Below are 11,775 nucleotides of genomic sequence, written 5' to 3' on the forward strand. Positions count from 1 at the left end.
TTAAGAACATTGTTTATTCAACAGTGGCTCTTCAGTAATAAATAAATGCACGGATCATTCATTCCACAATAAAATTGAGGGAAAGTTGTTTTTTCTATATATAAATGTCCAAGTGAAGTATTGATATTGCCATGATGGGTAAACAGCATTGACTAGACAGAGACACTCAAGACAGATGGACCTACACAGAGAGGCAGACAGACAGGTACCACACAATGTGTAGAAAGTATTGCGTTTTTTACTGATTTGCTCTCTTTTCTCGCACACTCTCTGTCTCTCACTTAACATCGATAAAATCACATACTGCAAAGTTTAGCCAGTCTACCATAATCATGATGTACAAATTACCTATAAATTATAAATACAGTATTGCATCACTTCAAAGTGCTACAGAGATAGGTGCTGACAATCTTCAAAAAACAGAAACGTTTGTTTACTTTGAAACCATGTGTGTATGTGTGTGTCTGCCTGTTTATTTAGTGCGCACATGAGCACCCGGGTATAAAAGCGAACATGGACGGACTTTGTGCCTTTGGATGTCTAGCACTGAGTGTAGAGCTGAGCCCGTTCAGAGGCAGCACTACAAAACTCGTCTCAGACTGGGATGTAATGAAGGATTTGACATGAAGCTTGGGTGTGATAGCGTAAAAAAGTCATTGCTATTGTTTCTTTCCTTGAATGAGTTGTAAGAACAGTATTGTAAGACTTCTAACAAACTGCTACAAGGAGAACTGTGGAGAAGCCTAAAAACAGAAAAGGTTGTGGTCTGTATGTATGTGTGTGTAGGGGTGAACATCAGAACTCAGACATACACTGATTGAACATAAGGACGACTTGTTGTTATTGGATTATGGCAACAAAGGCCAACGAACCGTTCTCCTTTTCCATTACTTATTTTTTTAGTATGGATTTTAAATGTTAAATCAATACACGTTTGAGTTGTATTGTTTCCTTGTTTATTAACACAAGGAGCAACACTGGGGGTTCCTGATGTTTTTAAAACAATCTTTAAATATCCTGTCTTATCAAACCCAGCTACAGTTTGGAGTATCTGTGAAAACATCAGAGGATGGAAATCTAAGAAAATATTGCCTCTAAAAACTGCTTTGATCCACTTCCAAAACCAAACTACAAAAATGAAATTTTTGTGTGATAATCATTATTTACTTTGAAATGTTTTAATAGTTGGTCTTTGTAGCTCAGGAAATCAATTTAAACATTGCTTTTGATACGCTTTTTCTCTTTTTTTTTTTTACTTTTGCCATCCTGAATAATTGTCTGTGGAGTTCATTGTAAGTCTGACACCTAATAACATTTAGTACATGATTTGTTTGTGTGTGTTTGTATTCATATGTGGATGTATGATTAGGGAGATGAATTAAAAGCTTTTGTTCTTGTGACATTGAGGAAAAAAAGAGTCTGGTATGCACAGCTGAAGTTCTGAGTTTTTTTTTTTTTTAAAGGCTCATTATTAACATTCAGCATTACGCATTCTAGCAGCTAAGGAAAAAGTTTGGTTTCACTGGAGAATCCAGGAACACCAAAGTTCAGGGGATACCTTTATGAACAAGGCACAAACATCCATTACTGGTGCATATTTTTCCCCATTAACTAAATAATTTCCATTTTCCAAAGCATAGGAGCAATTTTCAGTTCATTTGAGTACCCTAAGAAAATGAACAGATTTGAGGGAAGGGAACAAAATAACTTGTATAAAAAAGTAATGTATGCTTTGGAAAATGGTTAAGCATAGGGCCATAAATTATTTGTAATGGGTTAAAATATACAGGACCACCAGCATGATTCTCTAAGCGGCTCTGTTTTTGTCTTAAGAGTCTCCCAGAGCCGAGAACTGTGCTTCTTAACTGGACCTTTGATCTCCAGAAACATCAGAATCGCCCCCAAATGTCACAAATAAGACGTGTGAAGTCTAATAGCAGAAACCATTTTTTTGTAAAGGCATTATTTCCTCGAGGCTCTGAACTCAAAATACAAAATGATTTGTGGCAGATGGGCTTTCCTACAGTGTTTATCAGGGACCAGCAAAGGGGTTTCCCAGTCCAACAGGGAGGGCCCTGGCCTATAATTGCCATCTTATTTTATATATTTAGCGTCTTTAGTGAAGAGATGAGGAGCAGATGAGAGAGGGTGGAAGGGGTAATGATGAGAGGCAGCGGTGAGAGGGGGAGGAATATGAAGACCGGGGGGGGGGGGTGAATAAAAGAGGATGAAAAGGAGATGAGAGGAGAGGAAGGTGTGTGTGGGTGGGTGAGAGACAGAGGGAGGAAGAGGACGTATAAAAGGCAGGAAGCTCCGGTCGGATCGCCGACAGAGCACCTGTCACTGAAGAGGCTCCTGCTTTCTATCAGTGTCTCCTCCCCTCTTTTCTCCATCCATCTCTTTGTCTGGCAACAGGAGGGACACCCAAAGGGGAAGGAGCTGGTGCTTAAAATTCCTCCTTCCTTCCTGTGTCCATCTCCTCTCCTAAAGACCTGTTGTCTCCATAGCAACAGACTCTGTCTTCATACTGAGCTTATTCAGTTGGTAGTCATGAATGTGTGTGTGTGTGTGTGTGTGTGTGTGTGTGTGAGGCAGAGTGTTCAATGCTGTTAATGTCTCTCTGTGTCAGCGTGTGTATCAGTGTGCCTCTGTGCGTGTTGTTGTTTTTGTTTTTACAAAGAAGAGGGTGTAACTTCAGTAAATGTCAGTCCAACACTCCGTCCGTACTTTACTGAAAAAGCCAGTTCATTTTTGGTCAATCAGAAGAAATCTAGAGTTGAAAATGGAAGGAGCGTTGGCTGGTTTCTGAACTATAAAAAGATTTGTTTTCAGTCTTTGAGTTTTGAAATAGGCACCATGACGCTTTTCACCTCTCCCCCGCCCTGGAAGCATGTACATCTTGCAACAGCCACTAAGACTGACCACCCATCCAGACAATGGCAGCCAAGTCTGTGCTCAGATAGTTTTGTTTTTGGGGTTTAGAGGGGGGAGGGGGGGTTGATGATCGGCTGTCCATCAGCAGCCAGGGGAGGTCGTGAGTGGACTGTGGTGCAGGTAGGCAGAGTTCACCACAGAAACTGGAAAGTTAAAAATGAACGGGGAGGTGGGTGTCGTTGACGTCGAGGTGGTGGTCGCTGAGGATTTGGGTCCGAGGAGAGGGCTCGCGGTGGCAGCGGCTTCTGCAGCACACGAGGTGGCGAGGAGCTGAGTCTCGAACTGCAGCAGCTGACCCATGAAGCTGAAGTTCGGGGAAATGATGCTGCGACGCCGGCGCACAAACTCGAACGCCTCATCCAGTCGCACCCGCTTCCTCTTCATCAAGTAGGCGAGGCAGATTGTTGCAGAGCGAGAGATGCCTGCTTGACAGTGGACCAGCACTCGCCCACTGGAGTCTCTTACTGAGTCTGAGGAGAGAACGGTAAGAGGTCAGAGGTTTCAATAGACATTCATGAAATTTACAAATTGATTCTCAGATTAATTTCGTACAGACATACATTCACAGCGGAGAGAGGATACGGTAGCATTGACTGATCACCCACATCACCCAGACAGAACTAGCATCAAATTCCATATTGACATGGTACATGTAACCATCCAACTTTTTGATTGAGGCAGTCATTTGTGGCTTTTATATCAAATACATCCTCAACTGCTTGATGGATTGTCATGGAATTTGGTACTGACATTTCAGCCTCCCTCAAGATGAGAAAAGTCATGATTCAAAAACTTTCCATTTAGATCCATTATCAGTTCACTCACAGAACGTCTTCAACACTTTAAATTCAAATGCCTGAATTGGTAATATATTTAATAATTACTAATTGTTTGCATTCTTAATGCTAAACTACCATGGAGAATTATTACACTTAAAATCTAAATTTTTCCATTGTTAGTTTGTCTTTAGCATTTAGCTTAAATCAACACTGTGCCTTTGAGGTCAGAAGAGCTTTCAAATAGCTCTATGCTATTTTTTTTTTAATGGGAAATACAAGTGAAATGAAGTGCAGCTTTTCCTGTTTAAATGATTACAAATGAAAGTGCTCCAAGCATCTTTCAAGCAGATCATTTGAGGAGAGTCCTATAAAACGGTTAATCTAGTCAAGTAACCTTTGCTTTAAAAAAAAAAAAAAAAAAAAGGGAAAAAAATAGCACTTTTGCATTCAGTTATTCTTTTGGAGTAAAAAGGCCTAATTGGAATTTTGTTAATTGCCCGATCCCACTGAGGCACTTCAAAATGTTCATCAAATTCAATGATAGGGAAGTAGAAGCTGATGGCCGTGCTTGCAGCAAAATGAACGTGGGCTCTGTGTCATGTTTCGCTTTTTCTTCCTCTGCTCAGAGAGCACATACATTTCTTCTACATAGACGCCACTTCCCCCCAAAAAACAATTGTTACCCCAAATGTATTTTTCAATCTTTTTCTCCCCCTAGCAAGTAAGTGTTTAAACACAACAGATGTACAGTGATCCTCACTTTAACCTCCTCTCCTCCCCTCTCTGTGCAATCATCCACGGTAACTAACCTCAACGTGAGAAAGCAGCAAATCACATTTAACTGAAACACACAAGTGCAAAACTTGAGTCATCAGCCCCTTTCTCACTTCCTCTCGTGTCCTATTTATGTCTCTGCCTCCTTCCCCTACGTTAAGACGCATGCTGTTACATCCGTTGGATTGAATAATCAGATTTAGGTAATAGTTTGATTGAAGCATTTACAATAACTCAATTTCCTCAAGAGCCTCATTTTGAGTGATAAGTCGGACATTCATGAGATGGCAGCAGCAGGAAATTGGAAGCACACATTATGAAGTAGATAATGGAATGACTTCAATAATTGTTTTAATTTAATCTAATATTCCACCATTGCTGGCTATACTTCTGTTATAAAACGATAATCTGAGTCCAGTCCACTCTACAACCTAAAATCCCTCATAGTTACTTGCATGTCTCTAAAAAAACACAGCGACTCACTGCTAAAAAATCTATTCACCAATTTTTGATTTCCCCGTGTCTTGCTATGCTTTCCAAATGTCTATGTTTCCTCTCTCAAATTCAGTTTTTCCACACACAAACAGACAATTTCAGGTAACTCCAACACAGCGTCTGTTCACCCGGTAACAGTGGATGAGTCAGACTCTGGTCCCACAGCAGCTAACTATGACGCATACCAGCACCTACACACACACACACACATCAAGAAAACATGCTCACGATCATACACCGACAGCACACAAAGCACACACGCAATGTCTACGCACAAAACGCAAAGAGAAGGAAATCATACAATTTTGCTCAGATTTCATTCTGCAGAATAATGACGGATTGGAAAATATCGTCACTTCAAATCCCTTCAAATCAGATTTTCTGTATTTTTCTTGTTCTACAATGGAGTCCTTGATTACATTTTGGTGATCCTCTGTCTTTTGAAGTAAAGAAGCGATGCATGGCTTTACATTACAGGTCATTTTAGGATTTCAAAAAAAGAGTGTTTTTTTGGTGAGCAGAGCTGTGATGAGCCACCATTGCTGAACCTCAGATTATTTCAACCAACCCGGCAATGAGCAGAAAAAAAATAATATATATTTTTAAATTCATAAATATAATCTATGTGGATTATTGATTCAACATTCATAAAACGCAAATATGGCAAATATTATACTGTAGGGTACATAATGTGCTGAAGCCATATCTATTTTATTTGTGGTTATCCAACGTGGGAATGCATTTGTTCTGCTGAGATACCACACACTCCAACGTCACACAAGTGAGTACACTTACCTATGAACTCAATAGCCTCCAGGAACCAGCAGCTGATGTCTTCTTTATGGTTATCCTCCACAGGAATACATTTGTACTGGTACGCCCCCTCGAAATGGTTTGGACAGTCTGCGGACACGTTCAGCAAGGCGGAGATTCCGATACCGTCTAAAACCTCTTTCTTCGAGGCATGGAGGGCGCTGCCAAGGTAGAGAAACGGGAGAATCTCCACTGGACCCCCCTAAGACCAAAGACAAATGGGAGGAAGATGATTAATTTATCATTTCAATATGAATCAGCAGATTTCCTGTTCTGAGGCATTCAGTTAAAAAAAAATCCTCCATTCATTTGCTCCTTTAATTACAGGTCATTGAATAAAGACACATCTCCTGACCCAGCCTAAGTGAGAGAGCCATCTTGGACATAATTAACGTAAAAGAAAAACAGCTTATATGATAATACAAAGAACTCACTGTCTCACGTTACAGCAGAGGTCATGTACCATAAGACTTCAGTAAAAGAACGACCTCGCTTAAATACTTTGTTAATCACATTATCAATGCTTATCATTGGACTCTGGTATCTTATTCTCTGCATGATTAATCCAGGGTCGTCCCATACAGTCCATTTAGTTTGTTAGTTCAGGTCTCAAGCCAAATTGCTTCAGCGCATGGAAAAATTATTTTGCAGTACAAGCAGCTGTCACTGATGAACTGACTAATGTTTCCATGAACAAGCCATGAAATTCAATAAGAATGTTTTGCCGTTTAAAATTCATCACTAAGCACAACTAATTTATCTTAATATAATCGCATACAACCTAGACATACTTTCATGCTGAAAATAGGACATCTTGTACTTTTCTATAATCACACAGAAAGTGGAAAAAACTATTCCTGTGAGAAGAGTATGCTTCACAGCAACCCATCGTAAGTAAGCTGTACGCTAATACAGAAGCTGTAGTGTATGCAAAAGTGCAATTTACAACCACAAATGTACAGTTCATTCAATTACTTTTGGTAACGTGCTGAGAACTTTTAGTCTTAGTACATTTCCTACTATGAAAAGGAGAATTCTCATTGAAAATAGAAATGTCTAAATGTGCTTGTCTGCTGTTTTTCTTTACCTACTACATATTAAAACAAAATGTTATTTATGGCACATACTTTTTTATAATGAATACAAATGTTGCCTGGGGTTCCACATATCTTTTGGTTAGTTGTGTCCTGTCTTGTATGTAGCATATTGTAAAAAAATAAAAAAATGTTCTCCAGTTTAAGGCCAAATGTTTACTTATTTGTAAAAAAAATAATTCAAGTCATAATCTGATATGAGAGTTAAAGTATTGCTTTCCCTCTCGTTTAATCTGAGTGGTCAGATGGTTGCCGGTCTATACCGGTAGTGAGATTTATTGACCAGGGCTCAGTCTGTTTATGTCATCGCCACTGAGGACCTCGGTACTGACACAGCGTCAGGAAATGATCAATACGGCTAAAAGATGTAATATGAGGAGGAGGCTGTAGACTGAGAGTAACAAAACAATTGAAATACCCATCAAGTAAATCTCCCTCATCAATTTTGAAACTGCAACAGGAAACTAGCATATTCATGGTAAATAACCCCCACCTGACAGTGTGGGCGAGACCATCTAGCTCTTTTTTTTTTTTTTTTTTTCTTTCTCGGGGACATACAGAGGCTTGATTGTGTGCGTCTCTCTCCTCATGCGTTCCAGGGTAATTAGACCCACAGCACATGTGACTGTGAACATGGCATAAAATCTGCAGTCCCGAACAGCAGATCACTGACCAGCAAAATAAGATAACCTGGGTCACAGGAAGTGACGCAAATTGGTGAATCAATGATGAACTATAACCTTGAAAGAGGCCTGTTTTCTTTGGGGGGAAAAAAAAAATATATAAACACAATGGTGATTTTCAGAAATTGTCCCCATCTGTTCACATTACTTTTTGTAGCATGGCTTTAGACTAATAGACTTATCTGTCACTACCTTTTCACTAGTTTGAGCATCCAGGCTGTATGGGGACGTGGCTAAGTGAGCGAAGAAAAGTGAATGACAGTTGGCTTGGTAAATAACTTCAAGTGTTTGCACATGGCAGCTCTCTGTGTCAATATGATGATGTGTATGCAGGATCAAAAGCTGAAACAGTTTCATTGTTGCAGTGTCTGGTGTGGCAGGCGAAAAATCTAGTTCATTATAGTTATTAATTAATCTTAATCTTTTTTTCCATTGCAATTGTACTGCGTGTACTGTGGATTTAATTGACACACCATGACACTTAAAGACATTTGATAAGTCTGAGCATTTGTGCTTCTTTCCACCTTTCTGGAGAAAAACACTTTTTAGTTGCAGCCTGAACACTGAGTGCTCACACTCAGAAGCAGCTTACATAATCCCCACATTAAGTTGACACTGCTGACTGTTGACTCGTTACTAAAAGTGCTTCTGCCCTTGTGTTTTACCTGATCGTGATGTGGCGTTCCACACGACGAGCAGGCAGAGTCGATGCTGGACTGGCTGGTGAGGGATGGCAAGGATTTGGTCTTTAAACAGTACTCTGGGTACTCTGCGAAAAATCTGTCATATCCACCTGAAAAATAGACCTTGTGATTAAAAATGGTGCAATGTTACACTATCTAAAGCCCTGGAGTATTATACTGTTAGTTTTATAGTATATAGTATCATCACATAAGACACAGTCTTGTTTTTAACATGGCATATTCATTCCATTTAGGGATTGTAGACAAAGAAAACAGCACTCAGTATTGTAGAAATATTTTTTGTAAACTTGTGCGTGTGTGTGTGTGTGTGTGTGTGTGTGTGTGTGTGTGTGTGTGTGTGTGTGTGTGTGTGTGTGTGTGTGTGTGTGTGTGTGTGTGTGTGTGTGTGTGTGTGGGAGGGGGGGGGGGGTATAGGTGTATTTAGGGACTAAAGAAGCATTGCAACCAACATGTATATCCAGGACAATCTGTACAATCTGCATGGAGTACAGCACAGGGTCTTTAAAACTGAACCCTGACCTACTCTGTCCTGTATCTACAGCCACGGATTTGAAAACAATTTAATCATCCCTTTGCTTTTTTTATTCATCTGCAGGCTGACCACTGCTCTCTGCACCTCTGGGGTCAACTCAGATTAACTGAGAAAATGTCATCTTTACAAGCTACACACATACACTCCTGTGCTTCAAGGCGTCTGCGTCATTAGGATGCACAACACAAAAAATAATGCGACACAGCTTGCAGCTTGCAGCAGCTTTGGTTTTCAGATTTCCTGCAGCCTAAAAATAGCCGTGTGGGTAAACCGGGTGTTGATATTACACTTTACAGCTTCCAATCGTTGATTTACCCGAAGCGAACTGTTTTCTGTAAGGATCATGTGTGTCCCTGTAAGTCTCTCTGGTTTGATGTGGCTTCTACGCATCAGCATTACCTCATTCACTCAGCTCACGGCCATTGGTCATGTGTGAATGTGTAGCTGAGAGTGACAGAGTGAGTGTGTGTGTGTGTGTGTTATAAAAAAAAAAACACAACACCAATGCAGAAACAGCTCGAACACCGTTATCAAAATACTTCAATGTCTGTTTATCAGATAACGAAAAAAGGTAAATATTCAGGAAGCAATAAGATTTTCAATTGCATTGGCCATATCATTCATTTTTGGATGAAAAATTAAATGACAAATACCCAACATGCATATTGAAATTAGGCTACTCATACAATTTGGAGTTATATTTTTTTAATGAGGCTATAGTTATTATGAGTGGCTGTATTTATTCCATTTGAAGCTTCACTGAAATGGAATTAATGACATTAATTCCATTAATGTTGTCAAAATGAAAAAAATGACTTTTTATATTAGAGGTTGTTCCCTCCTCATTTAAAGGCTGAATTAGTAACAAAATCAAAAAATCAACATTTGTTTCATTATTATTATTATTATTATTATTATTATTAATAATTATTATTAGACCTATTAATATTAGATGATTGGATCGTCTTTAACTTGTTATAATTCTTACACTTCTAGTGGTGTTCTAGTGCTGCTGGTGAGTGTCAGGCTCTTCATCATGACCCGTGAAGGCTGCTTCATATTTACCTTTAAGCAGGTATATCTGTGTGCCGGAGGAGTCACTGCACACCGCATTGAGGACCAGGGTCAGAGTGCTGTCCTCCTTCACCGTCTCAGAGTCCGGCGTCCTCTCGTCGTACAGCACCACCGCGGAATACATTCCGGAGCGTAGGCGGCCCCGGACCTCCTCGTCCCCGGCTAGTATCTGGTCCAGGCTCAACACGGAGCCCTTGGCTCTGCGGCGGACGATAGTGTTGCAGCGGGCATTGACGGCGCCGCGGATGTGCCCCGCACTGAAGGCGAGGAACGAGCGGCAGTCCAGCAGCAGGCACTTGGCGCTGTCGTCTTTTAGGAGCCGCTTCACCACCGGGCAGTCCATCTCTCCTAGGTCCTCCATAACACGTCGTTTCAGACTGCGTATGTAGGCTTCTCTGTCGCTAAGCTCCTCTCTGCGTTTCCCTTTTCTCTCCGCACACAGCCCTTAAACAGTGCACGCGGTGCGCGGGTACCCTCTGCGCCTCTTCTTTATCCGCTCATTGTAACCGCACTTGACGCTCAGTCCGCTCACTTCGTACTTTCTTTCTCCCTCTCCTGCTGCAAGTGTGCCCTCCTCTAGGTTGTTTCTCTTTTTTTTTTCTCTCTCCCTTTTTTTTTTTATGAATGGCTGCATCGCGTCATAGCGGAGGTGACGTTGACTCGTAGAAGCCAATCACACAGCGTCTAGTTTTCCGTCCCCTTTCACTCCTCCAGCGTTCATTCATAAAAGAAAAGTAACAGACATCAATGACACGAGAGGCGATGGAGACTGAGATTAGACTCCATGAGCTGTACTCTCCATGTGAAGACATTTAAAGAACATGTTGAATGAGTCGTCTTAAAAAAGTAAAAATGGGTTAACATTGTAGTCAATCTGTTATTATTTTTATGTTATTCAAAAGACTTTTGACTTTTATTTTTCACACAGTCTATCTTGATCTTTTCAGCCTCCTTTAGCTTTTCCTTTGATTGTTTTGATTTGTTTAAGGTCTGTCCCGGTATAGGCTATATTTCATTTAACTATACAGCAAATTCAACAACATAAACATCATGCTAACCCAATTCCACCTGACCAGCCAAACAAGGGAGACATGACTTTTTTTTTCACATGGTTTGGATACAAACAGAGCTATGTCTACAGCTATGTAAACAGTGAATGTTTGGCTTTACATCGTAATCCGAGGGAAAAAAGTGCTCATGTATGCAAATGTTACTTTGCTTCCAAGGTGAGCATTAAGGCCTATAGGATGACTAGCCTATACAAGATGCTCTGTATAATGATTCAATGTTTTCCTGCCTAAAAATAATAATAATACAGTTTTAAGATAGTTCCTCCCTGAAGTTCAGTGCAAAAAATGGAATAACTTCACAATTCACAATTCAAATATATTTATGAATATATGTTATTTAAGTTCAGTATCTAGACATTTTATTCCAAATTGAATATCTTACATTTAACAAGTGATCTCAGTTTTGGCTGCAATGAACTGGACTGCTTTAGGATGAGCTTGCCTATTTACGCACACAAACGTTTGTGTGTGCGTGTGCATAAGTCTGAGTATGCATCTGTGTGTGGGTGTGTGTAATCCTACAAGCGGAAATGTAATTTGCATCTCCTATCACACAGCCTTATCGAGCGTGTTCAGGTATTTGCATGTTGATCTCATTGCCATGGTTACGAGAGGAAAGAGCAGCAGCAGTAGATGAGAAGAAGAGAAACGCCAGACACCCTGACACAAGCAGACTGGCAGGAAAAATAAGCAAACACCAGTTGAAAGATAAACAGACTACATTCATTCAAATATGATCATTTTAATGCTGAATCACTCTTGAAAAGATTCATTATGAACGGGATTATGTTAGAAACCGTGTGTGTGGTGTGAGCTAAGCCTT

At 40.3% G+C, this 11,775-nt stretch overlaps 1 protein-coding gene across 1 annotated transcript; it reads right to left on the bottom strand.

The window, feature by feature from the left end:
- Positions 1-10,462, bottom strand: dusp4 (dual specificity phosphatase 4). The gene is made up of 5 exons (XM_061061000.1): positions 9,874-10,462; positions 8,238-8,365; positions 5,778-5,997; positions 873-3,404; positions 1-833 (listed from the first exon to the last, which is right to left on the bottom strand). Exons 1-4 carry the CDS (start codon positions 10,241-10,243, stop codon positions 3,016-3,018), a joined length of 1,107 nt encoding a protein of 368 aa, XP_060916983.1. The 5' UTR covers positions 10,244-10,462; the 3' UTR covers positions 1-833; positions 873-3,015.
- Between the last annotated feature and the right edge of the window lie 1,313 nt (positions 10,463-11,775).

The sequence above is a fragment of the Labrus mixtus genome, chromosome 17 (assembly GCF_963584025.1).
Source record: "Labrus mixtus chromosome 17, fLabMix1.1, whole genome shotgun sequence".
Taxonomy (NCBI): domain Eukaryota; kingdom Metazoa; phylum Chordata; class Actinopteri; order Labriformes; family Labridae; genus Labrus; species Labrus mixtus.